The 27,633-nt window shown below is 38.3% G+C and overlaps 1 protein-coding gene across 6 annotated transcripts in view; it reads right to left on the bottom strand.

Moving 5' to 3' along the window:
- CDC14A (cell division cycle 14A) overlaps positions 1 to 27,633 on the bottom strand; it is a 164,153-nt gene that overhangs the window by 19,382 nt on the left and 117,138 nt on the right. For 5 of the 6 annotated variants that reach the window (XM_012748612.3, XM_012748614.3, XM_012748613.2 and 2 more), the window contains 5 exons: positions 18,272 to 18,431; positions 6,346 to 6,461; positions 5,223 to 5,270; positions 2,670 to 2,792; positions 1,325 to 1,944 (listed from right to left, as the gene is read on the bottom strand). In XM_012748612.3, the coding sequence (XP_012604066.1) occupies positions 1,413 to 1,944; positions 2,670 to 2,792; positions 5,223 to 5,270; positions 6,346 to 6,461; positions 18,272 to 18,431 (979 nt within the window). In that variant the 3' untranslated portion in view covers positions 1,325 to 1,412. Of the gene's footprint in view, positions 1 to 1,324; positions 1,945 to 2,669; positions 2,793 to 5,222; positions 5,271 to 6,345; positions 6,462 to 18,271; positions 18,432 to 27,633 lie in introns of those variants that run through there. The other variant, XM_012748620.3, reaches the window with a different exon arrangement.

The raw sequence follows: 27,633 nt of genomic DNA, 5'->3' as shown, positions 1-27,633 counted from the left end.
AATGCTGAAAAACATTGCTGGGACTAAAATCAGATGGGGAAAATCCCATGTGCCAGAACTCCTCTTAGGGGAAGAACTGGAAGTGGACAGAGGGAGGAAAAATTGAAAAGAGGACTAAGGTAAGGATGGGAGTGGTAATGAGTCCAACACACCCATACATGAACACACACACACACACACACTCGCACAACCTGCATCCTCATGTTAGAAAACATCTTCATGGTTTCTAAACTGCCAACTAAGGAAAGTGGGTCCCCTTAAGGGTGAACCAAGGGACTGTCGTTTTGCTAAGTAGGCCATAAGCAGCACACGGCCACCAGCACCTTTCCTCCTCCCATCTTCTCCCCTGCAGAAAGCAGTCTTACCCTGGATGGTGGCTGGAGAAACGTACAAAGAATAGTGAGTGTGGAAGGAAGACAGGCCAGGGCCTTCCAGGACATGCTGGAGCTTCTTGTGCCCTCAGTGTAGTGAGTGTTTCAACCACGCTTCACATTTTCTTGATACGTAGGATCTATTTCTCCTTCCCATTTGTCCTTGTTCCTCTCAAATTAAAACCGCTTGAAGCTCTTACTCGAGGGGGGAGGGGGAGCATGGGCAATATATGTAACCTTAACACTTGTACCCCCATAATACAGTAAAATAAAAAATAAATAAATAAATAATTAAAAAAACTCACATTCCTATAGATCCCAATGCCCCTAGAGGCAATCAAAATATGTTATTAAAGTTACTTGTAGAAGGGGTTAACCAACAGATTTTACACTATCAGGGATTGTTGATCATTAAAAAGGAAGCTTGGCAACCTAAATGAAGATCTCATTGGTAAAATGTGTGTGGAGATCTTCCCACCTATCTTTAGAAGAGTGATGACTAACTTTAAACATCGTCCTAATACTCTGCCTACTCCTCCCCTTGCACCCCTACCTATAAGCCTTTCTTATAAACACCCTCCATTTGCCACTTAATTTATTCTGGGTCAGTTCCTTGCAGGAGGTGAAATATTCAAGGGCCTGATGCTTAGTTCTGGGTCGATACTGTTCACTCAGCACCTTCCACATTTTAATATTTCCAAAATTCATTTGTTGATCTATGATGCAGAAAAATATAATTCTCTATATCACCATAACCAAAGCAAACACCATCTATCGCATGAATGAGCTCCTGGCTTTGTACGAGATACTCAGGGTGATTTGAAAACTGAATGAAAAGTAACTTAAGTCACCAGTGTCCATCATGAATGGAATGAAAGCTGTTTCCCTTGGAAGAGAAACCACTTAAAAAGGAGTTGGGGTGAAGGAGGAAGAAAAAGAAGGAAGGAAGAAAACCCAGTTGAAACTCGGCATTTACTTGAAGAGGAGCCAGTAGAATGTGTAGTGCATAGACAGTTTCACAGCACAGGGGGAAGGCATCGATCAGAAGGCTTCCTTGGAGTCATTAAATTTCTTTGGTGGCAGCCTCGGCTGGGAAGGCAAGGCGCAAAAGTTGCCTTCAGGGTTCTGAGGACCAAGAGGTGGTGGTGTCTGCGAACTTACGGGGATAGAGCGGCTCAGGAATCTCGCTGCAGAAGAAGAAAGCCCGGTGTAGGAGGGTCTGAGGATGGTGGCAGGTTCCTCAGTCTTGGCGCCCTGGGGGCCTAGGTGGCTGTTCAGGTTGCCCACGCTGCTGCTGCTGCCACCGCCGCCACCGCCTCCGCCGCCACCGCTGCCGCCGCCACCGACACCACCGCCACCGCCGCCACCACCACTGCCGTTTCTGTTGTACTGGTTGTTGTTGACTTCAGGGTAATTTCTGGTAGTTATCTGGGAGCTGCCATTCAAGAGGTTGGTGAACGGGTTGGCTGTGAAACCTGCCTTAGAGGGTGAGGAGGTCTTTTTGTTCTCGGGATCATCTGTTGCAGCATTCAAGTTCCCTAGAGAGCTGGCTAGCCTGGAGTTTATGGAAAAGCTGAATGGAAACACAGGTGAGGAGGGAAAAAACACAGACAACAATGTATACTCACAGAGAGCTCATGTCTCTATAAAACACACACTCACAACATTAGGGGAATGTGATGAAGACAATTCTGATCCATGCAAATGATGACAGAATGGCTTTTGGTGATATTATAAAATGTGGCCTTTAGTTACCCATATCAAGTTCAAAAGCAGTCAACTAGGACCCAAGAAGTTTGCTAAAACAATTTCACTAGAGATCTTGAAATAGAACATCTGAGGGTTCTATTTGCCCCCTGAGGCAGAATGTAAATGAGCAGGGTTATATTATAAGCAGAGAGTTAAGGGCAGACTTAAGTACAAGATTTAATTTATACAAATTCCATAACACAACTGCATCAAACCTCCCTACCCATTGAGTTCTCACCTGCCTATACACAACAGGTGAGAAATGACAATACCAGGTATTGTTAGTAAGTGCAACTAAACTCTATTTTCTGGATCACATTAAGCAAGCTGAGAGTCACTAGAAGAGGATGCTCTACACCATTCCCTCCACAGCCTCATCCCCCCAGTGCCAAATAGGAACAGAAGCCCCAGAAGATCACAGAGTCTTTTGTGTTTTCTCCTCTTCCCCCAGGTCCTCTCCTCTAACAAAACTATAGCCAAACAACTCATTGCCTGCTGCAAACTTCCTTTACCTGAGTCAGTACCTTGGAACAGGGAGAGAACAATTACCTTCTTACACTGGGGCCGGAAGATAAAGAACCTCTGTTTATCCTTTTGGCCGTTGCAGAAGGGGACAAAGCCACTTTTGTTGTCTTCAAAGTAGGCGTACATACTTGTGGTGACGAACTTAATCTTTATGGAGAAAAATGGGCAAAATGTCACATTCGAGCAGTGTAATCTTAAATATTCAGCAACTAATCAGGACAAGATAAATTAATAAGTCTGACAGATACCCTGGCGGTTCCTAACAATGGTGGCAGCAGCAGCAGTGAACGTGCACAGCACTCTCTAACTCTGCCTGGAGCTGTTCCGAGAGCCTTAAAGAGGTTAAACTCAATTCGTCCTCACAATAACCCTATGAGGTAGCTAATACTGCTGTTCCCACTTCACAAGTGAGGAAACGAAAGCACAAAGGAAAAAATTCCTCATCCAAAGTCACTCAGTTAGCAAGTGGCACCTGGGATTCAAATCTAGGATTCAAAGTCCTGCTCTTGGCCGGGCGCGGTGGCTCACGCCTGTAATCCTAGCACTCTGGGAGGCCGAGGCGGGCGGATTGCTCGAGGTCAGGAGTTCGAAACCAGCCTGAGCAAGAGCGAGACCTCGTCTCTACTATAAATAAAAAAAGAAATTAATTGGCCAACTAATATACATAGAAAAAATTAGCCGGGCATGGTGGCGCATGCCTGTAGTCCCAGCTACTCGGGAGGCTGAGGCAGGAGGATCACTTGAGCCCAGGAGTTTGAGGTTGCTGTGAGCTATGCTGACGCCATGGCACTCACTCTAGCCTAGGCAACAAAGTGAGACTCTATCTCAAAAAAAAAAAAAAAAAAAAAAAAGACAAAGTCCTGCTCTTAACCATGATCCTGTCTTCCTTGGTCACTGCCCTTTTTCACCACTGGCATTCATTCATTCTTCAGCATGTCCTTGGCTTCCACTTCCTTATACTTCAAACCTATCCTCTTCTTTCGACCCTGCAGCTGCCCTGGGTGAAGCCATCTTTATCTCTTATCCTTTACTACTAGTAGCATCATTTAATCTTATTCCTTAACAATTCAAATTCTGAATAGCCTCCAGGAAAACCTAAAGTATCTCGTCATGTCACTTTACTGTTTAAGCATTTAATCTTTCCTCAGTGCCCATGAAGCCTAAAGTTTTGAGCTTGGCTTATAAAACCACTCCCAAATCTGGCACCTGCCTCTCTGAGCAGGCCCTTCTATCCACACTTCCCCACTGGACATCCCTACTCCAGCTCCACACAATGCCTCGAGTTCCCTGACTGGACTGCACTCCCACCCTTGTCCAGCTTGCCTATGCGACTTTTCCTGCCAGGGCATCTTCTCTCCTTACCTCTCTCCGCTTCTTACTTCCCACCTCCATCTGACCCATTCCTGTCACTGTGACCTCATCCAGCAAGGCTTGCCTGAATTCCCAAACAGGGTAAGCATCCTGTTTCATCATATGTTTTCATGGTAAATCATGGCTCTTGTATCATATTTCATCGCCTGATATTTGTCTATTTCCCTCATTTGATGTAAGTTCCTTGAGAACAAAGACTTGTCTCTCTTTTCAATTCCCAGTAGCTAGCACAATGCAGGACTCAGAGCAGGTGCCCAATTAACATTTTCCAGGTGGACAAAAAGGGGAAATTGACTCAAATCTGGATAGCCAGGGCCAAGTTATAGTTTCAACACCAAATCTGTTCTATCCTGGACAAATCACTTAATGTAGCTGAACTCAGTTTTCCTATCTGATCTGCTAGAGAAAAGCTCATTTACTTGTAAACTCTTTGCTTCATCATCTACCCTCTAAACAACTGCTTAAGCACATATTCTGCCTCTAAAACAAAAATGGGAAAAGCTGTATAAGGAACCAGGGCACAAGCTTCCAGAGAAGCCTGGGACCTCTCAGAACTGCCCCCACTAAACAATCCTGAACCAAAGGACAAATAAGAACCAGAGGTGAAGAGGCAATCAGCCTCTTTCCCCTATTTCACCAACAGTCTTGGCCAAACATTTCCACTGCTCTCCCCAAGCCCTGTGCTGCATCCTGGTACCACTCCAGGAATATTCAGGGGACATTTTTCCAGAGGAAAAAAACTAACATTGCCTCCTCAAATGGAAGATAGGGAAGAAGGAAATAAAGGAAAGAAGGAGGAAATAAAACTAGAAAAGAAAGGGAATAGATACATGCAAAAATAGGGTGAAAGAGGACTAAGAGAAATAAAAAAAGGAAAATCAAACCAAAATCTATCACTGGATTGAAAGAAAAGTTGCAGACTGCTTGTAGTTTATTAGAGATGCCAACAAAGGACTGAGAGCACAAAACACGTCAAGATCACTACCACAGCCGCACAGCCCCATGGGCACGTCACCAAAACAAAAATCCTTTACATAGTAAACATTAAAAATAAGGTGCGTTGTAACAAGCCAAAAGAGAAAGAACGCAATTTAAAAAGCGAAGAGCTGTGTAAAGTTGATTTTCATCAGTTTGAGGCTTGGAAAATATGTCTAAAAGGAAGTATATATTTAAAAGCTAGTAGCAATTCGACCTCATTAACAGTACCTGAAAGGCTGGGACACTGCTCTTGGTTGTCCTTTCGTTTCATCTGACCTGTGGAAATCAAAGACAAACACATATCACCAGGTTTGCACATTTTAACAAAGACCAAAGGCATATCACATGGTGTCAAACCAGTCAAAATATTAAACTGGCAAAAGGGAGAAACCTTGCAAATGGATATTAGATTACTAAGCACCGTGTCCACATCGTACTACAGAAAATGATAACCTCAACTTTGAGCATCATGAACCTTTATTTCTCAGATCAGCAAACTAGTACTCAAAGACCCAATCTGACTTAAATGCAATAATTTGGCCAGATAACACACGAAAACTAAATTTCCTATGAATCTGTTTGATGTTTATCACACTGGCAAACATCCTTAGTACTATGCAAGTCTCTCACTTGCAAGTCAAACAGAAGTAGTTGTTTCTCATTATATTCAGTCGTAGGCTGGGGCCTCGCCACCCAGAATATTACAATAAAGAATTTTGATGATATTTACAGATTTCTCTACCTACATTAATTCTGAATTTTTTTTCTTTTTCTTTTTTTCCCCCAATTTGAACAGGTTTCTCATGTTGTGGCAGAAATCAAGTCCCATCATTGATTCTGATGAGTAGTTTCAGACTTCAAAATCAAGATGGCTTATAACTTTATAGGCACGAGAAAGAATTGCTTATTCCATTCTCAAAAAACAGAAGGCAAAGCTAAGGAATGAGTTAGGATATACCAAAGCCTGGTACACAATAATTTTCCACACACTCTGACTTCAATACAAAAGCCTCAGCACACTTGTGAGGATTCACCGTAAGACAAGACATCCACTCACAGGAGAAGGGCAGAAATCCAAATGAAAATTGAAACAAGAGTCCCAGCAATAATTTAGTGCTTAGCAGCTTAGGGTAGAATTCCAGAGACTGAGATGCAGCAGTTGCTTCAATACGCTTCTAAACTTTCCTAACAGTGATAAAATAAATAATAAACAATATAAAATAGTAACAAACCAAAAAACATGAGGTAAACTTGGTATCTGTAGATTCGATTGGTATTCCAAAGAGAAGACTGAATGTTCTATACACAAAGGAAAGCACACTATGTATTTGAAATTTTGAAAGGGATCTACCTAAATGGACAAGACGGTGAGGTGCGTGGCTGTCTCTGACTTTTTAAGGCACGTAGTTTGTCTCCTTGAGTTATACTGTTTTTCATTTCCAGATCTTCATCCTCTTCTAAATTATTCTGGGGAAAAAAATGCATATTCCGTGAAAAAAGTCATTATGAATAATTTTGCTTCATATAGATTTCTTAATAGATTATATATTATACAGAAATATATCTTATACAGAGTATCTTAACGTAGATTATTTCAAACCACTTAAATGTACTAAGAATTCGGCATTGCCCAAGTATGCATACAGAACACTTGACTATTTGCCAGTTAAATATACTGGTTAAATTTCAAATCAAAGAAGCATGAGTATAGATGTGGTAGAATTTAAAAGGAGCTATTCGTTACAATGGACCAACAACCAAAGAGACTCTCACACAGACACAATCATGCTTGGGAGTATAGCCTAGACATAGACTGGCTCGACACATACAGTACTAGTATATTTCCAGATACTACCAGGAGCCATCACTGCGAATTCCATAACTTGTTTTGTTTGTTTGTTTGTTTGTTTTGAGACAGAGCCTTGCTCTGTCACCCAGGCTAGAGTGCAATGGCACAACCATAGCTCACTGTAACCTCAAATTCCTGGACTCAAGGGATCCTCCAGCCTCAGCTTTTCGAGTAGTGGGACTATAGGTGCCAATCACCACACCCCGCTAATTTTTTTTAATTATTATTTTTTGCAGAGATGGAATCTTATTGTGTTGCCCAGACTGGTCTCAAACTTCTGGTCTCAAGCAATCCTCCCACCTTGGCCTTCCAAGATCCTGGGATTATAGGTGTGAGCCACCACACAACAGTTAGTTGTTCTAAAAAAATGCAAGATAAAATAATTTGGGAAACACAGTAATTTATTAACCCAGTAATCATTTAACACTAGTAAAAGCATTCAAGCCCTCCTCAGATAGATTTAAAGGACTGTGTTGGTAAAACATGTTTTTTCTGAAATAAGTTTTTATAGTATGAAAAACAGAAGTACCATGACATGTCTTTTCACATGCCAGCTCACATTTAATTCTCACAACAACCTTGTGTGGGTGGGGTTACCCTTAGTTTATGGATGAAATGAAGTACTCAGGGAAGTTAGAAATATTGCTCAAGCTCCCCTAAACTCTTAATGACAGAGTTATGATTTCAAAATCAAATTTCTAGCCCTTAGATGCAATGTTCTTTCTAAAATATATGCCATAGCACACTAACATTGCACCAGTGAAGACTATATTTTGCCTTTTTTCCTTACCTGAAAAATCAAAGTACTTGAATTTGCTAAGCTCTCTTCCAGCCAGAATAGTCCCCTTCCCTCTTTCAAATTAAAACTCTTATTTGATGAAGAATATACTTCTGTCAGTCACATTCTGGTCACTTCTGATAGAAATACCTCTTTACTCCCTGCCACTCATGCTGGGTTCCATAAATACATCTGGGGCTCAGTAGGCATGTCTATACCTCACTACTATATCTCTGAAATTAAAAAGAGAAAAAGAAATAAAAAGCACAAGACCAGTGGGAAAGAAGAAACAAGGACAAAAGCTTCCTAGAGGAGGCAATTCCTTAGCTGAGTCTTAAAGAATAAAGTACAGGAGAAGCAGGTCAACAAACCAGGAAGGGTCATCCTGCTCAAGGACAACACCAGCTCAACAGTCATAGGACCATGGAGCCTCAATGTCAGAGGGGTCTCTTAGGGTCACAAGTTGCCCCTCTTATAAAGTCTCCAGGAACTAGTTGTACCATTCATTTCTGTCCATGCATTCCTAATGTGGGAAGAACTCGCTACCATCTAAGGAAGCCTACAGGAATAGAATCAGGAGGGTCTGAAGGCTAGGTTTCCTAGCAGGATGGTACACCTGACAAGGTGAGTTTAGCTTCACCTCACTGTAGTAAGCACTCAGCATGCTCGGATATAACCAGTTACACTTATGCCTGATGGAAGGACCAGCACCTAGCCAGAGTTTCCAGAATATGGAGTGAGGCCAAGAAGTATAATATATAGGCCCTCAGGAGATAGGCCCAGAAAGCTACTTGGAAGACCTGGCAGGATCTTTACCACAATCAGTCAGTTTCCTTGTCAACTGGGTGCCTCTGTAGGCATTGGAAAGCCTAGAAAGCTTGTTTGTTCCTCCATCTAGGAGGATCTTCTGCTCTGAAACACCTTCAAAATTCTAAGAAAAAGTGAGCCTCAATCTGTAATTCTAAAATTCAAATTCTCAGTCAAGTGTAAAGGTAGAAGAAAGACCCAAAAATTTACCCCCTATACAATCATTCTGAGAAAACTATTATAGAATGTGCTTCAGGAAAAAGGAAAAAAGACAACATGAGATCCAGGAAAGTTAGGGCTCCAACTAAGGAGTATGAAGAAAAAGTTCTAACATCAGAACTATATACTAGGGCTAAGAACAACCAATTCAGATTGGAAAGGAGAAATGAATGGAATTGGTAAGATGTTTTGCTCTGTTGTGATTTTGAAAAAATTTAAAATTGCTTGGCAAAACTTTTAGGGGAAGAGGGAGGGAGGTGGCATTATCTTTTCCCAAATGCATAGAAAACTATGCAGATAAAAAAGGCAATTAACTCTAGGAAAAACAAAGAGAGGTTCAACAAAGGAAAAAGTCATAGTTCACTACTAAGCTCAATGGTGAACAATACTTACATAGTAATAATGTGCACATTATTTGGTTTGACCAAAAATTATGATATAACTATATTGGGAAGCCAAAAGGAGTGATGGTGATAGCAAGATAGAAGAGCTAAATCCAATCTATGATAACCAGGAGGCAATAGAAAAATGCCCAAAATTGATAAATCAAAAAATACCAATATAAGCAAGGTATTTAGAAATATGACAGTAAAAATATCAGTATAATTTGCTTAGAGGTTTCCCCCTTTGAGAGTGGGTCTGGACATACAGAAAGATGGGACAGGTGACTCATATTTTTTGTTAGTTGTTAGAATTTAACACTTTTTGATACTTTTAAATATCAAATATTTATATTATTTGAAAAAAATGAAAACTAATTTTAAAAGATATACATTTAGACAAAAAGTTAATAGTATATTTTAATTATAATTATTATTATTATTTTTTTTTTTTTTTTTTTTTGAGACAGAGTCTCACTTTGTTGCCCAGGCTAGAGTGAGTGCCGTGGCGTCAGCCTGGCTCACAGCAACCTCAATCTCCGGGGCTCAGTGATCCTACTGCCTCAGCCTCCCGAGTAGTTGGGACTACAGGCATGCGCCACCATGCCCGGCTAATTTTTTGTATATATATATTTTTAGTTGGTCAATTAATTTATTTCTATTTTTGGTAGAGACGGGGTCTCGCTCAGGCTGGTTTTGAACTCCTGACCTTGAGCAATCCGCCCGCCTCGGCCTCCCAAAGTGCTAGGATTACAGGCGTGAGCCACCACGCCCGGCCACCAATAGTATATTTTAATTATAATTATTTTACATGTGTTTTTCTCTCTCGTTCTATTGTGAATCCTACAAGCAAAATCTTTTTTCATAAATTATATTTCAAAAATAGAAAACAAAAATACTGTAACACATAGCCATGCACTTAACTATTCAGATTTAACATATTTTTACTTCCTTCTCTCACGTTTACTTAAATTAAGTACCTTCACTCTCAAAGAAAAAGAAAACAATACATAAAGTCCAAAGGCTGGGTGTGGTGGTCCATGCCTACAATCCCAAGAGGAGGTTGAGGCAGGAGGATTGCTTGAGGCCAGGAGTTAGAGACCAGCCTGGACAATATAGTGAGATCCCACCTCTAAAAATATATATTTTTTAACAATTAGGCAGGTGTGGTGGCTTGCACCTACAGTCCTGCTACTCGGTAAGGTGAGGCAGGAGGATTGCTGGAGTACAGGAGCTCACTGCTGCAGTGAGCTATGATTGTGCCACTGCACTCCATCCTGGGTGACAGAGTAAGACCCTGTCTCTAAAAAATAAACAAATAAATAGAGTCTGAGCTCTCAACCTCTGGAGAGGGAACCCATGTCTTTTTTTAAAATAAAAAAAGTGTATATAGATTTACTATATCTATTTACACAGAAATATTTACCACATATATCTATAGATATATATTGACTATATAATATTTGTTTGTCATAAGTAATAAAGTACAGGCTAAGCATGAAAAAAATATTAAAACCACCTATATATTTACCACCAGAAGCAAGACATATTGACATTCTGGCAAAGAGTCCTCCACAATTCTCCCTGTGCTATACACACCCCCCTCCAACATATTAATACTTCTTCCTTACAAAAAGAGATGTATCATATACATATGCTGCTTTGTAACTTACTTTTTTCACTTAAAAATATATTGTGGAAGTCTTTCAGGACAAATAAAAAAGACCTCTACCTTTTATGGCTCCATAGAATTTCATTATCTAGATATGCCAAATTTTACTATTAAATATTTAACCAATACCCTCGGTCAGACTCTTTTATCACTATAAACAAGGATCCTTCTATACACACACAGTTTTTTTAACACTGTCCTATTATTGCCTTAAGACAAATTCATAGAAGTGGAATTCATTTTAAAGTCATCTTCTACATATTATCAAATTGCCCTCCAAAAAGCCTGAACCATTTTAAATTCCAACTAGCAATGCTTCAGAGCTTTTTAGTCCCTAAATGCTTGCCGATATTGCATACATTTCTTTAATACATTGTTAGGCATACATAGCATCTCATCATTTAAATTTGTGTTTCATTTATCACTAGGGAAGTAGAACACTTTTTTATGTTTACCAATCATGAGGATTCTCATACTATTTGTGTTTTCAAATTGATTTTTTAAAGTTCTTTACACATACACACACACACACACACACAACCTTCACTTGCATATGTCCCTAATATTCTCGTCCAGTTAATCACTGTGAGGAGAATGAATTGGAGAAGGTCAAGCCTGGGGGACATATTTAAGTGGCTATGCAGTGGTCTGATGAGAGACAAGGATTGGATCAGGGTATGCGCAACTGCGTGGAAATCTGCATTTATGGAAAGGGGAAGAAAGGACAAATATCTAGACACGCAGCATAAGTCTGAAGAAATCTACTAAAGGCATAAATCATTTTTTTATCTAAACCAATCTTCCTTTATTTTGTTTCTGTGGCTATTGTATGAAGTTTGAGGTATTTTTAGGACTAAGGGGCAGAGAACATATAAACCATAAAATTCTCAGTAAGTGACAAATACCCTTCAAACTCTTGGCAAAAGGAGTTACACAGTGTTATTCAAATACACACGTACATTAAATTATAGAATTAAGAAACCGAAATGCTATGTTAAAAAGGACTTTGGCTATCCTACGTTAAAAAGTACTCCTCCTGGAGTGCTATGTTAAAAAGTACTCCTCCTGAAGTACTGAATAGGACACACAGATGTGGATATAACCAAGCCTTATATTTATTAGGGGATTGAGCCTATAATACATACCAGGCTATAAGAGCCTATGGGAGAAAATGTTTATTAGAAAATGCTGTTTTTATACTGTGAGGCATAAATCAATCTCATGAATTGGTGGGCTAGGGACAGCCTGAAGACTTTTCTCATCAGGTGCCATTAAGCCTCCTCCTTATTCATTCCTCATGATGACTAATAAACACAATCACAAATGACAAATGTGGAGAACCCAACCTGGGTCTCCCTTCTGTTCTTAAGCTCCTGCCCATCTCCCTACAAAATACCAGAGCAGAGTCTCTCTTGCCCTGAGCTGGTCAAGGAGAAGTAGATTCCCTGGTATCTGCTGAAAAGAAACAAAACCACAGGACTGCTGGTGAGCAAGGATGAAGATGCCAGGTCCAAGGAAGACGTCACATCTTTGTCCCCCATCGGAAAGGGGTCTCTCTCAGAACCCCCCAACTGCCCTTTGGAAGATCTAAGCCTCAACACTCTTTCTTATGGATACTAGACTGCCCTACGTAAACGTAGGAAAGTGACAGAAAACTAAAATACTGTACCTACAGAAGTACAATTTTTAAAGATATACTTATTTACACATAGTGACGTAGTGTAAAAATAAATAATAGCATAAAGAATTAAGATTTGTTTTATTCCACCAGTTGTTCTCTCTATATAGACAAGATGAAAACCAAAATAAAATACATAATTGTGTCCATAGATTTCAGTTGGATGAAGTAATTATTAACCAACACATCAATTAAAATTGTGGCAGAGTAAGCTATAGGGGGCAGGCTGCAGAAAGTGTCATTAAGAAAAGAACCATTAGATAGACTATAGCACACTTTGGAATAAAGACGGAAGAGTCATAATAGAAAAATGACATAAATAGAGGGTTTGAAATAGAAAAGGGTAAAAATAGAAGTGAAAGAATTGGAAGATAAAGATGAAAATGGAATTTTTAGCAGATTTAAACGATTTGACTAGGAAAGGTGGCTGGGTCATCTCTCAAGTTCTTTTCAGCTCTCAGATGTTGAACCTATGAGACGTAAAAGCTGGGGAAAGGCAAAGATGTCATCTCTGTAACAAGCTGCTTCTAAACGACAGAAAGTTTGGACTTTATCATAGTCCCCCAAATCTGCCTTCTGCCTGCCCTTTCTGCTGCCACTGGTTGGGACCTTTAAAACCTGGACCCCTCCCCCACGACTAACTCCCAGGCCTTCCACCCCCAGCCCCACATGACAGCACAGCCAAAGTGGTCCTCCCAAACCATGATTCTGTGTGCTGTCACTTCCTTTTTGACAGCCTCTGGCGGATGCCAGCAGTATTCAGACTGGAGCTGCAACACCTTCATTGCCATAAGAGGAGAAAGCGAGGTGCTTAAAAGCAAGGCCTTTGGGATTTAATTTTTACTTCATAGATTTTTCTAAGATGTACCCTGCTTATGAGTACTTGATGGATTTTATAAATCACAATATCTCAAAGATGTACTTAAAACACTACATTCTTGTCTACTTGATTGTCGATTTATGTGAACTTGGCTGAACACTAGTAGCACCTGTATCTAATTAATATCTCTAAGTCAAGAACATTTACCAATTCGTAGGCCAATATTGGACGAGAGCCCTAGAGTAGAAAAAGTGAAGATAAAAATACTTGTAATTCCAGGAGGAATTTATTAGGAGAGGCTGGCTAAGGTTTTGCTCAGAATTACTGTATATAATGTACTAAAGCCACATGGAGGCCTCCCAGGAGGGTGGCTCAGTGCAGACTCTGGAGCCAGAGCACCCAGGTTCAAATGACAGCGCCACCATGTACCTGGTGACCTGGGGCAGATGGCTTCACTTTCATTACCTGGGTGACGTCTTCTGTAAATGGGCCTAGTAACAGTGCCTAATTCATATGTAAAGATTAAAAGGGTTAATTAACATAAAGTGCTTAGAACAGTCCTGGCACGTAGTACATTCTATTAATATTTAGGCAGCTGTTGCACACCAAGACCCTCATTGAATATTTGCACTTTAAATAAAGTACTTTAAATTCCATCTTCTTAAAGCCATTTTTTAATAACCTCAATCCATAATGGACCCTTGGGCCCCTGAATGTCAAAATGAGCACTTATTGCTGGTACTATTTTGTATTTGAGCACACACTGCCCTTGTGATTCTTGGATTTTACCAGTTTTGTGTCTCTGTCCTTGGTTTTTATTTTGTTGTTTTTTTTTTCCCTTTGGTTTTTGTTGTTGTTGTTGTTTTTCTCTAAAACCATAAGCCTTCTTCATTCATTCATGTAATACTTTATTAAGACCCTGAGGGGCCAGGAATAGAATCATGACGAGGACAGACAGAAGTCTTTGCCTTTATAGAGCACATCCCCTAGCAGGGAGGCCAAGATAGGACCCTGGAGGAAAAGTACAGCACAAAACAGGAGCAGGAGCAGGGAGCCTAACCTAGACCATAGGACGGACTGCGTATATTTCACAGTGCCTCGCCCAGCACTGAAGGCCAGGAGCAAAAGAGGTAATGCCTGTATTTTAAAAAGCTTTCTCATAGCTCATTAAATTCATTAAAGCTACAACCTAAACCATTACTATGACCTGCATCATTCTTGCTGCTGTTTTCCTTTACCTGCTTCCTAAGCACTGAGAAACTGTATATTCAAATTCTCCAAATCAGGCAATTACAGAGCTTCCTAATAACTAATCACAAGAAAATTCCTGTAGGCCTAGGGAGAAAAAAAAAAATCCCTGCTTTTAGTCTTTTATTTATTTATTTTTTTAAAAGGCAACTTCTAGACAGAATACCGCCTTTTTGTACTTTCTGTACATACAAATTAAATAAATCTAGAACGACTGTGGGCTTTTACTCTGACCATTGATATGGAGCTTGAAAGACATTAAATCTTTACAGCACCCTCAACTTATTTTTCTACTTGCAATTTACAAGAACAATAAAGGTATCATTAACTCTATTAAGTCTCATTTTGAGTAATTTCCCATATTCATGTAACATTTCGTAGCTGGCACCAGATAAGCATGGCAAGAAAAGAGTTTCAAAGAGTTACCTGCATAAAGCACCAACTAGCTACAAAGCAGTCCAAAACCCACATACATGTCACTGTGTAAAAATATTAACCGTACCATCACTCTCTGGCATCTCTGAATTCTTTCATTTCTGTCCTCTAATTTCAGCAACGATAGCGTTTCAATGGCTAAGGCTCAAATAATTATGGGGGAGTTTGTGCTATGATCTAAATATTTGTGTCCCCCCCCCAAAATTTATGTTGAAATCCCAACTCCCAAGATGACAGTATTTAGAGGTGGGGTCTTCGGGAGGTGATTGGATCATGAGGCAGAGCCCTCATGAATGGGATTAATGACCTTATAAAAGAGAACTGAGAGAGCTTGTTTGCCCCTTCTGCAATGTGAGGACGCACCAAGACAGGGCCATCTATGAACCAGAAAGCAGGCCCTTCCCTTCCCACACACTGATTCTGCTGGTGCCTTGATCTTTAACTTCCTAGCCTCCAGAACTATGAAAAATAAATTTCTGGGGTTTTTTAAAAGTTTTTTATCATATCGGATTCTTTTATTTTTTTTTATTTCAGCATAAAATGAGGGTATAAATGTTAATGTTACGTACATTGCCCTTGCCTCCCCTCCCCCCCCGTCAGAGCTTCAAGCCTGTCCATCCCCCAAACAGTGCACATCGCCCTGATTATGTGTGTATATTCCCAGCCCCTCCCCCCCCACCACCACCTGCCCGACACCCAATAAATGTTTGGGTTTTTTTTTTAACATTTTGGTTACATTTTATATCTTTGCCTTTCCCTAGCAAGGGTTAGAGGTATGCCCTTCCCCTCCACAATGCTCTCCACATCCCTCAGATGTGGGCCTACCCCCCCCAACCCCTGGTGAACACCACTACCCTTTAAGCACCAGAGTGATAATCACTCAGTACCAATTTGATGGCAAGTACATGCCACCCAATCTATAGTGTTCATGTTGTAGCAGCCCAAATGGACTAAGATGGAAGGAGGGGGGTATGGTAGACCCCCAACATCTGAATATATCCTTATATTTAAAGTAACATTTTAAATTTCAATCGTATTGCATTCCTTACCCTCCCAGTGATAAATAAATGTTAATTATAATTAAGTTCAACAAATTCGGGTCTAAAAATATGTGAGAATGAAATGTTCTTTGGCTGTTATTAAAAACTCAAAAAACAACAGATGTTGGTGAGGATGTGGAGAAAAGGGAATGCTTATACACTATGGGTGAGAATGTGAATTAGTACAACCTCTATGGAAAACAGTGTGGAGATTTCTCAAAGAACTAAAAATAGATCTACCGTTCAATTCTGGAATTCCACTACTGGGTATCTACCCCCCAAAAAAGAAGTCATTACATCAAAAAGATACCTATACTCATATTTATCACAACACTATTTACAACAGCAAAGATATGGACTCAAACTAAGTGTCCATCAACCAATGATTGGATAAAGAAAATGTGATATATATACATGAAATACTACTAAGCCATGAAAAACCATGTCTTTTGCAGTAATGTGGATGGAATTGGATGTCATTATCTTAAGCAAAATAACTCAGAAACAGTAAAATACCATATGTTCTCATTTATAAGTGGGAGCTAAATAATGTGTACACACAGACATAGAGAGTAGAATACTAGATGCTGGAGACTTGGAAGGGAGGTGTGGAAAGAGAAACTATTAATACCTAGTAGGTACTATGTACACTAATCGGGTGAGGGTTACACAAAAAGCCCAGACTTCACCACTACACAATAGATCTATTTAACAAATCTGCATATGTACCCCATAAATCTATAAGAAAATTTTTAAAAGAATGAAATATTCTAACTACCAGATGTTAATTTCATACAGATCACTATATAGAATGCACTATGTTCCTGCAAGGTAAATATGTTTCTCCAATAGAGGGATAAACTTTCATGTTTGTTTTTTCAGAGTTCATAACTCAAAGGCCTGTTGACTTGAACTCAATCTGGGAAGGAAATACTGACCAGAGCAAGAAAAATTATTCTTGCTCAGCTATGATCACATGAAAATGTTAGCTCAGATTCTTTTTGTTTGCCTTTTATTATAATAAGCCAGGTTATAACACAGAGACAAGAAAAGTCAACAACGGCACTGAACATCAACATAACCTTGGCTACGATTTGCATTTTGTCAGGACAGATGACTCAAACAAGTAAACTTAGCCACTTCATCAGTGGCTGTCCTGGAGAACATACCACAGGATTTAAAAAACAGGTTTTTCAGTAGTCTTCATCCTGTGTCCTTGAAGAAAACTTATTCTTCTGATCTCCAGCCACTCTTTTTTTGCTAAAAGAAATTGGTTTGTGATGCCAATCATTGACCTGAAAGAGTTATGCTGCATTCCTTCCATTCTGGGTTCCCTGAGGGCTAAGCTGGAAGCACAGTATCTTTTTAAGGCATTTGTCCAGGTCTAAAGGGTCACTATCTCATAGAATGTAAATCTACACTTGCTGCTTAAATATTTTTAACATTTTTTTTTTTTTGCTCCTTTAGGGATATACAAATATAAACCAAATATAAACCAGGTACTTAGCTTTATCTCAGGCATAATTTATTAGGAAGAACTAAACTAGAAATTGAATGACCAGCTCTCAAAGTAGAGCCAGTATTAAACAATTCTGGGACCTTGGGCAAATAACAAATTTTATGGGACCCCAATTTCTTATCTGTACAAGGGAGCAACTAGAACAAATGGTTTCAAGGTTGCTTCTAGTTTCAAAAATGCTCATAATCCCAATTCTTAGTAAGTCACTTCTGTTTTTATTCAGAGGTAGCAGGGTATAATAGAAAAAAATACAAGTTTGAAATCAGACAGACATGGATTGAATCATGTTTTACATTGAGTTATATGCAATTTCCTTACTATAAAATAGAGACAATATAACTTAACTCACCAGGTAGTTATGAAGATTAAATCAAGCAATATGTACCAACTATTTAAAGTGGTTCACTTATAGTATAGTCTTAGTTTTTTAAAAAAACATGTTGCCCCTAATTATGTTTTCAACTCTGCATTTACTTTAGAAGTCATCGCCAATTTGAGGCTTTCAAAGTACCACTTGTGGTATGTACTATTTCTTCAACTGTCACATTAAATTTTTCTTCTTGATATCTATTTTAATTTTCAAGTAAAAAGTCTGCTTTTCTATTTCCTTTCTGTAAATATTCTCCAAACCAGAGGAGCCTCCTTTATATTTTTCCCCTTAAATTACACCTTTTTTTCTTTTTAAGGGTAATTGACTTCTTTGCTCCACTTCTTGCTGATCTGGAACTCTCAGCATCTCAGAGAAAAGATACTGCTATGTTACGTCTTCAACTGGGAAACCAATGCAGAGTGTTAGCCTTAAGGAGATAGAATCTTCATGGAGAAAACTCACCTCTCCAAATCTTTCCATGTTTTGTATTTTAGATAAGTTTCCACCAATAGACATATCATCTAAGCTAGAAAGAATTTTGTTAATACTTCCTTCACTGGATGATCTATTATTCAGTTTGGATCGGAAAATGTCTCCTTGGACCCACAATGACGCTTGTTTTCTGTAAAAAAGAGAGAAAACAAAGTAATCTTTAACATAAACTACCATCATCTCCTCAAAAGTATGATGTCTTAAAAAGAAAATGGTTAGCAGATAAATATTTACAAACCAAAGGTTATGAAATCTTAGAATAAAGAAAAATAAAGTCACTTTCAAAAAGCCAAAATAAAGTTCTATCTTAAACACAAACATCCATCTTCTGGAGTTTGTCTCTATAACATGCGTGGGTTGACTGTTGAGACCCTCAGATGCTTAAGACTAATTCCACAGCAGTAAAGACCATGAGCCCATTGTCTTAAATATGCATTTCAAATCTGCAAGATATTTCTCAAATGGCAATTTGATAAGTCTGTTTATAAAAAGAAAGGAAATGAATGGAACTCAAAAATGTAGGCAAGAGAACTTGAGTTAAACAGTTCATTACCCCAAAAAGTACTAAACATCTACTTGTGTATGTCACCATGAAAGGCCCTCAACACCTAACTTTAGAAACCCACTCTTATAATTTAAAGGCAAGGATTATAGCCTCAATTAGATCTTCCTTTAGGAAAAGAAAATGTGTTTGAAGTTCATCTATAAGCTTTAATTCAACAAGGCACAATCACAACTATTTTCAAAGTTATAAGAAGACAATCCAGGGCTTCAATTTTTATTGATGGGGTCACCTTCATACATCTCTTTTAAGATAAATTTCCTCACAGAATAGTTCTATCTCTACTGTATAGCACGCTGTGCAGAATAGAATCGAACTAAAAATATTGTGGTTCATCACGAGGAATATCAATCTCCAGTGAAATAACAGCATTATCAAGGAGATGGCACCAATAAAAACATAGATTTCTTTTGTAAAGCAACAGGTAGACCAAGTAATATTTTCTCTAAAAGGTTCCACATATCACATAAAATTTAGGTCAAAAGATGAGGAGAAAAACCAACAAACAAAACTCTCACTGAATGTTTCATTGGGCCGTCGGGAAAAGAATTCCTCTTTCTTATTAAACAAAGTTTATTCTCAAATCAGAATTTTATTGTTTATGGTCAAATGCTATAGAAAGTCTTGAAGAAAAGGTTAACCTTTAAAGCATAGCAAAATTTTACATGTGATTTTCCAACCACACAATTCCACATCTAGGTATCACCTACAGAAATTCACACTGTGTACAAGATACACAAATGCTTGTTGCAATATTATTTGCAACAGCAAAATACTGGAGACACCCTAGTGGAAAACCAAGTTATTAGATTCTAGTAGACCCATTATGTGAAATATTATGCAGCCGCTAAAAAGCCTAGGACAGACCTACATGTAGCAACAGGGAAGAGTGGCCATGAAATAAAGAATTAATAAGTGAAAAATACAAGTGACAGAGTGTAGAAAGTGTGATTCCCATTTTTGTTCAAAAAAAGGTGAGAGGGAGGATATTACAATGAAAAAGTTACAATCATATAGAAGAATGTATACCAAAATATTAATTAGTTACCCCTCCCCAATAATCATGATAAGGGAAACTTTCACTTTCTACTGCATAATGCCTAAACTATTAGACTCTTTTTAAACAGTGTGTCTCATTTACTTTTGGAAAACTTAAGTGATCTAAAAAATAAGGATCAAAGCAGAGCAAAGCTAGATAAGTATGAAGAGGAACCTTTTAAGTTGCTATCACAAAAGATAGACAATATGTCACTTTATTTTTTAAACAATAGTATTTATAAGGCACCTTTAGAAGTCAGTAGAATAATGTGAAAATGTTAACAGTATGACATAGGACTGGGGGTTTGGGGGACTTTTTTAAATACAATATCCTATCCTTCCAAATAAGAGGTAATTTTTTGCTTTTAATTTTTGTCCATTTTCCAATATTTTCCAATAAAACAAAGAGGAAAAAGAAATAGATCCAATTTCTGAGACAGCGAGAATAGAGGCTCTAAACATACAATGTTGTCCACATATAAGATAAACTTACCATTTCTAACATTGTTCTAAAATTGAAACTAGTTTAAATTATCTTAAGAAACTTCCAGTATATTTCTCTAAATAGACTGAATATAAAAACAAAAATCTGGTGAGTTTTTAAATATATGAATAAAATAAAACTTCTAGAAATCTACACACACCAATTCACTAGGGAGCAAGCCAGTACCTGCCTTTTATCATGGCAGAATTTGCTTTATGGAAGCAAACCACCAAGGAGTACTTTCTGAGCTTAGGATATGTAAATTGGTGAGGTTAGCATACCACATAGTCACAGTTAATTTTTCTATACCAACAGTAAAAATATGTATTCAAAACACTCTTGTTAACATTTTTCTCCTTTGTAGAAATCTTTATAAAACCATGGAATAGCCTCTCTTACATTTGGCATCTTTAAAAATTTTTGTTTTAATTATTTATACCTCCAGATTTTCTATTTCATGCTAGATCTGGCATAACCCCTTATTTGATGCTTGAATCAATGGTCTCCAAATAGCAGTAAACAAGTAGCAGAGTCCTTGACAGAGAATGAACAATTCAAAAAATAACTGTTAAATTCATAAATGAATGCCTTGAACCTCTGGTCAAAACTACCAGGAATAAAGACCTATTAATACTATTATAAGGCAGAGAAGATTCAGCTCTGTCACAAACAGTGAGAAATTTAGATAAATGAAATACACCGAAAGGACAGGAATATAAGGATAAAAGACTGAATCTCTATCCCTTAAGAAATTCCCAGTTTCGGATAAGAAAAGTAAATAACTGGAATCCAATATGATTGCATCAAGATTTGCCCAGGATTTTAGGAGAAGTGACCCCCAATTCAATCTAAAGGAATCAAAGAGAAGTTCTCCAAGAATCTTAAAGTACCTGGAAAGATAAGCAGGACTTAGCCAGCAAAGAGTGTTGGCAAAGCAAACGATGTGGGCTGGAGAAATAGGGATATCAAAGAACACAGCATGTTTGCAGAAATGAGTGATTTCATTTGGCTGAAGCAGAGGACATTAGAGAAGTATGCGGGAACCAGCTCATTATGGGCCCTGCATGCCATGCTAAGGAATTTAAATTTGATCCCCAAAATGAAGGGAAGACCTTGTAAGGGTCTTTAGGATTAAAAAAACAAAGTGGAAACAGAGGCAGAGAAGGAGGACTGAAGAGGCTGAATTAAGAAAAATTCCAATTCCAAAATAAGTTATAAAATAAAAACTCTGATGCTGCTGCCAACCTAAAGATGAAAATTACAAAGTGACAACTTTCACTTGCTTGGTTTAAAAGACTCAATCTGTCCCATCTCTGGAAAGACTTGATTTGAACCTGAATGTTAAAGATGAATAAGGTGTCAAAGCTGATTTGTGTGTTGCTAAGCGATGCTGCACGCAAGTGCTTCTTGAGAAAAAGCAGCACTTCACGCAAATGCCTTTTTATTGACAATGAAAACCACGCTAGCTTTTATTGTGGCGTCTATTACTCCTTAAAAGCCTCATCTCATACAAAAGAAGTAAAACACATAGTTTTAAGTATTTAGCATTTAAAAATCAAACCTTATGTAACACATCCGCTCAGAGTAAATTCTCCAATAACATAGCACATCTTCTAAGAGAATATGAAATAATACTGACCCTCTGCCAATAGGACACATGCTTTAAAAATGAAAGGAAGAGATTTGTCTTGGCTTGAAGAGAGGCTTGAGAGATGCAGCCAGTGTTGGGGTAATTGTTTTTGGCCATGTGCTGGACTTGGGTTAGGAGGTCTGGGCTAGCCAGGAATGGGACATAAGAAAAAGACTAAATAACGTGGCTTCATTATGAGCCAAGTTGTAGTTGATTCTGACACAGAGCTTTCACAGGTCTTTTTAAAAATTTCCTTCTTAACATTCCTTTATCAAAACTCAAGTCAGTTGCACTATGATAAATATTTCTGGTTTTGAGTCCAGAACACAATGAAGGTCATTGTGCAGCCGCTTCTGTTTGTTGCTGACCTATTCTCTCTCACTTAAGTCCAACCTAATCCTACCTCTACACCATCTTAACTCTTCATCTTCATCACTTCTTCCATCCCGGACATATTTTTCCAGGACAACCCAGCCCTAATCCCAGTGTTCATCCAAAGCCATCACTTGGTCATTTTGTATAGAAACCAAACCCACTTTCTAGTTTTGTCTAGGCCTCCTCTAGCTATGACTTGAGCACCAAACCTGTCCTGTGTACCTTTTACTCCACCCTCCCAGGGCTATTATGCAAACAGAGACAGTTCCTGGCCTAAAGAATCAGGCTAGGCCAGGCAAGGTGGCTCACGCCTGTAATCCTAGCACTCTGGGAGGCCAAGGCCGGAGGATTGCTTGAGCTCAGGAGTTCGAGACCAGCCTGAGCAAGAGCAAGACCCCATCTCTCCTAAAAATAGAAAGAAATTAGCTGGACAACTAAAAATAGAAGAAAAAAAAATTAGCCGGACATGGTGGCACGTGCCTGTAGTCCCAGCTACCCGGAAGGCTCAGGCAAGAGGATCACTTGAGGCCAAGAGCTTGAGGTTGCTGTGAGCCAGGCTGACGCCACAGCACTCTAGCCCAGGCAACAGAGTGAGACTCTACCTCAAAAAAAAAAAAAAGAATCAGACTAATGAAAAGGTCTAACTTGTTATCAAAGGAATACAGATTTAAGGCAGTAACCCAGATGCAGGGGATGGGAAGGAGACAGGTACTTAGGGAGTTCTACAGATACTGTGGTACAAGTGGAAGATTTAGCAGGAGGATGTTCAGAAAAAGAATTTCTGAAGGTATAGGAGAAGGCTCTTGATTCTGAAATACACAAGAAAACAAAGCTAGAAGGAAAAATATTAGGGAATTCTTCAAAAGATTCAACTAGCTACATCTAGTTTATGTACAGAACCCCATAATCAGGGGCTAGGTCATTGGTGTGCCATGCCAAAACACAAACTTTATAATGAAGCCTAATGCGTTACTGCTTATAATACTTTTTTCCCATCTCTAACCCTTTTCATATAGTTTTATTTAGAGCACAGGAAACAAAACAAAACAAACAAAAAACATTCATGGTGAGGATACAGAGAACCTGAACCCCTCATTCATTGTTGGTAGGAATGTAAAATGGTGCAGCCACTGTGGAAACAGTTTGGCAGTTCCTCAAAAAGTTAAACATAGAACTACCACATGATCCAGTAACTCTACTTCTGGGAATATATCCAAAAGAACTGAAATTAGAGACTCAAACAGATATTCATGCATCAATGTTCATAGCTGCATTATTCACAATAGCTGAAAAGTGGAAACAACCCAAATGCCCATCCAAAAATGAATGGATAAACAAAATGTGGTATATACATACAATGGAATATTATTTGGCCTCAAAAAGGAATGAAATTCTTATTATATGTTACAACATGGATGAATTGTGAAGATATTATGCTAAGTGAAATGAGCCAAACACAAAAAGACAAAAATTGAATGATTCCACTTAGATGAGCTAGTTTGAACAGGCAAATTCATAGAGACAGAAAGTAGAATGGAGGTTAGCAGGGGCTGTGGGGAGGGGATAATGGGAATTTATTGTTTAATAGATACAAAGTTTCTATTTGGAGTGATGAAAAAAATCTGGAAATAGTGGTAATAGCTGTACAACATTGTGAACATACTTAAAGTCACTGAATTGTATACCTAAAAATGGTTAAAATGGTAAGTTTTATGTTACACATTTTTTACAATCAAAAATTATTTAAAAATTCGATCTTCTATTTTAAGAGTAGTAATTGGCATGATTATTTAATGATAAATTTCTGATGCGACCACTGCCAAAAATTCTGATATATACTTAATTATCCTTAATACTTGAACCCATATTAGGATTTTTTTTTTTGCTTAGCCAAAAGTTTCAGTGTCAACTAACCATCAATAAATGGATCAGATGATGAAATCAGTAAATGTTGCAAAGATAATCAGAAGCTTCTATAACTGTTACCACAAAAATGTCACTTTCAATAAATAGTACAAACTAGAACTTATGCAATATGTTTTTTATTCTAATAAACAGCATCTTCTATTGTGAAATTCCTATTTTTATAACATTTCAGATTTTAATTTCTAGATTTTAGGAAAGGCAAAATTTTCAATTGTTAACATAATTATTAAAAAAAACTTAATCCACATCCCTTGACCTAAAGCATGTATCTAAAAGAAAATCATAAAAGGAAGTGGTAGGAGTCAACTCCAACTAAAATGTAAACCATCACAGACTTTTTCACCCATTCTTCCATTTTCTAAACAGGTTTTCTTCTTATTATTTTTGATAATTTCCTGAAATAAAAGCAATGGTTAGTTAAGCTATTAATTTCCGATCTAGCTCAATCCAACTGTGAAATTTACCAAACACCAAATTTACCAAAATTTATCAACACCAAACTGAAATATAGCCCAAACTGATAGCTACAGAGTAAGGATGAGCCAAAACCCTTGTTACTGACCAGCAGCACCACCTCACATGGGAGCTTGTTAGGAATGTAGAATCTCAGGCCCCACCTCAGACCTGCTGAATCAGAACTGCATTTGTTAAACTGCATTTAACAACATCTCCAAATGATTCTTATGCTCTTTTAAGTTTGAGAAGAACTGAAGACAACCGAAAGCATACTGCTAAGTTAAAATGCTGAAAAATATCCAACTGACTGAAAGCTGATGAAAACATCTATGATAATAAAGCAGAATGGGGGGAATTTTTGATTTGTGGATTTAAGAATGAAAAAAAGTTCAACCATAAAATTGATACTTCTTAAAGACAGCTTCATTCAAAATGGAAGTTCCGTATTGCAGAGACTGGACTACCTGCAGATTTAGGCTTGATGTGAGTTCTGTCTGTCTCAAGAGAAAATTTAAAATAAAAATGTCATATTGCACCCTATAAGTAAAGGATCTCTGTGGGCTGGAAGTCCCCATGGAAGCCCAACACTAGCCCCTCAATGACCCCTTTATAAGGAACTAAAGTTTTCACAGATCATGATCGAAAGGTCAGCATAGTGCCACAGAGTGAACATTCAATAAATAGAATCACCAAATTGTAAAAAGCAGCCTGAATCCACCTTTATACTTCAAAAGGTTGTCTGTAAGAAGGATAAGTTCAGAATTGGCTCAATAATAAAAAGACATATCTGTGTATCACTTTAAGAACCTTGAGGATGTTTGATAGAAGACACATTTGGGGTTCAGAATGGTATTTTTGGCTTAAGAACTTTAGCTTTAAGTAGAAGGAAAATACTTGATGGTTGTTTTACAAACAGATCTTTGTATTCTAAAAAAAATTAAATATACGATTTTATACTGAAACAAAGGAGAGATCTGGATTTGCCAATAAGCAAATTCATCAACAACTCACAAGGATGCTAATAAACATCCCTCTTACTGCCAGTGACTTAAGAGGAATGTTTGTTTAAGACACAGAAATTACACACCTGGACCTATTCTGGTCCTCAAGGACTGGCAGGATATGACAAGCCAGCCTTTCTACAGTCACAGATTTGGAATTAACATTATCTAAAAAGCACTGATTGGCTTTTAGCCTCTGAAAGAATACAATCCTTTTAGCTTGTTCAGTCATTTTTGACAGTTTCATCAGAAAACTTTTTTGTCCTCTTATTTCTTTCTTAATGAACACATTACTTATTCATGCTTTTGCGTCATCACTGACTTCACACTTCATCTTCTATCATTATTCAGTCTTCAAAGCCTTGTATTTGTTTTCCTTGAAATGTCCCTGACCCATCTCTAACTCTTCAGCCCCACTTCTAGCCCCTGTCTCCCTGAGATGGATGGTAGTAGTCTCCTTTTTAGCCTTTTTAGCCTTTTTTATTCCAATATTCATTCATCTGATTCATCTTACACACTGTTGCAGCCCAATCTTCCTTAAATAACACTTAAATCACACGACTCCTCTACGTCAAATGCTCCAAATTAGAAAGTATGATGAATAAGAGAAGTTCAGAATATGCATGTTCATCATTAGGATCTGCACATCCTATTGTACATATTGTCTATCTACACAAAGCAGATGTATTTATTTACTATGGATGCTATAAAGCATCACCACTAATGTAGTGGTTTAAAAGAAGACAAATTTACTTTTTTACGGATATGGAGTTGGAAGTCTGAGATCAGTTTCACTGAGCTAAAGTCAAGGTGTAGGCAGGGCTGGTTCCTTCTGGAGATCTGAGGAGAGAATCTCTTTCCTTGCCTTTTTCAAATTCCAGGGGCTACCCACGGTCCTTGACTTATGGTCCTTTCCTCCATCTTCAAACTGTATCAGTGCAATCTTTGCTTCTGTTATATTGCCTTCGCCTCTTCCTGTGTCCCTCTTATAAGGACTTTGTGACATATGGGGTCCACCCAAATAATCCACAATAACCTCCCCACATCATGATCCTTAATTACTTCTGCAAAGTCCCTTTTTCCATATAAAGTAACACTGACAGAAATTATAACATGCACATATTTGGGGACATTTTTCAGCCTACCACAGCAGATTCCATGCTGCAAATTATAGCCAGACTAATTATCTTAAAACATAAGGCAATGACACCATTTCCAGGAAATGAAGTAGATATACTTTTCCCTATTCTTCTCACTAAGCAAAATTTAAAATCCTATATTTTATATATAAAACAAACATAAGGAGACTCTGAAAAATAAAGAGAAGAAGGAAGACTGATTAGAATCTTGAGACCCAAGTAACAACATGGTGGCGAGTTCCCCGGGTTTTCTTTTTGCCTTACATATTCTGGTCTTGGAGCTGAAGATAGTGGAAATCCAGAAATGTCAACAGAACTGATTTTTTTTTTTTTAAGCCTCAACAAAAGCTTGCTCTCTCTAGTCAGAGGACCAGAAAAATGGTATCCTAGTAAGACAAAAGAACTATTAGACAATAACTGCTCTACTCCAGCCAAACACCATGGGGTAGGGGAAGGAGCAGAGAGAAAGACTACGGCCCTATTCCATCAAGCCAGCAAAGGTTAAGAGGGGACCCTAGATTTCCACCCCTGCCAGGCTGTAAGGAGGCACCTCTATTCCCTTCTCTCCCTCGCCAGGGAAGTATCAAAGAAGGCTGAGTAGAAAGCCAGGTAATGAGGCCTGGCCACACTCTCTACTTCCACCCCAACCAGACAGTGGCAGGCACCTCTTACCCTACCAGCTGGAATGGTGTCAGAGGAACCTAGCAGAGAGTAAGACTTT

The sequence above is a fragment of the Microcebus murinus genome, chromosome 2 (assembly GCF_040939455.1).
Source record: "Microcebus murinus isolate Inina chromosome 2, M.murinus_Inina_mat1.0, whole genome shotgun sequence".
Classification (NCBI taxonomy): domain Eukaryota; kingdom Metazoa; phylum Chordata; class Mammalia; order Primates; family Cheirogaleidae; genus Microcebus; species Microcebus murinus.
The sequence above is the reverse complement of the archived record's forward strand: the minus strand, read 5'-3'. Positions and strand labels throughout refer to the sequence as shown.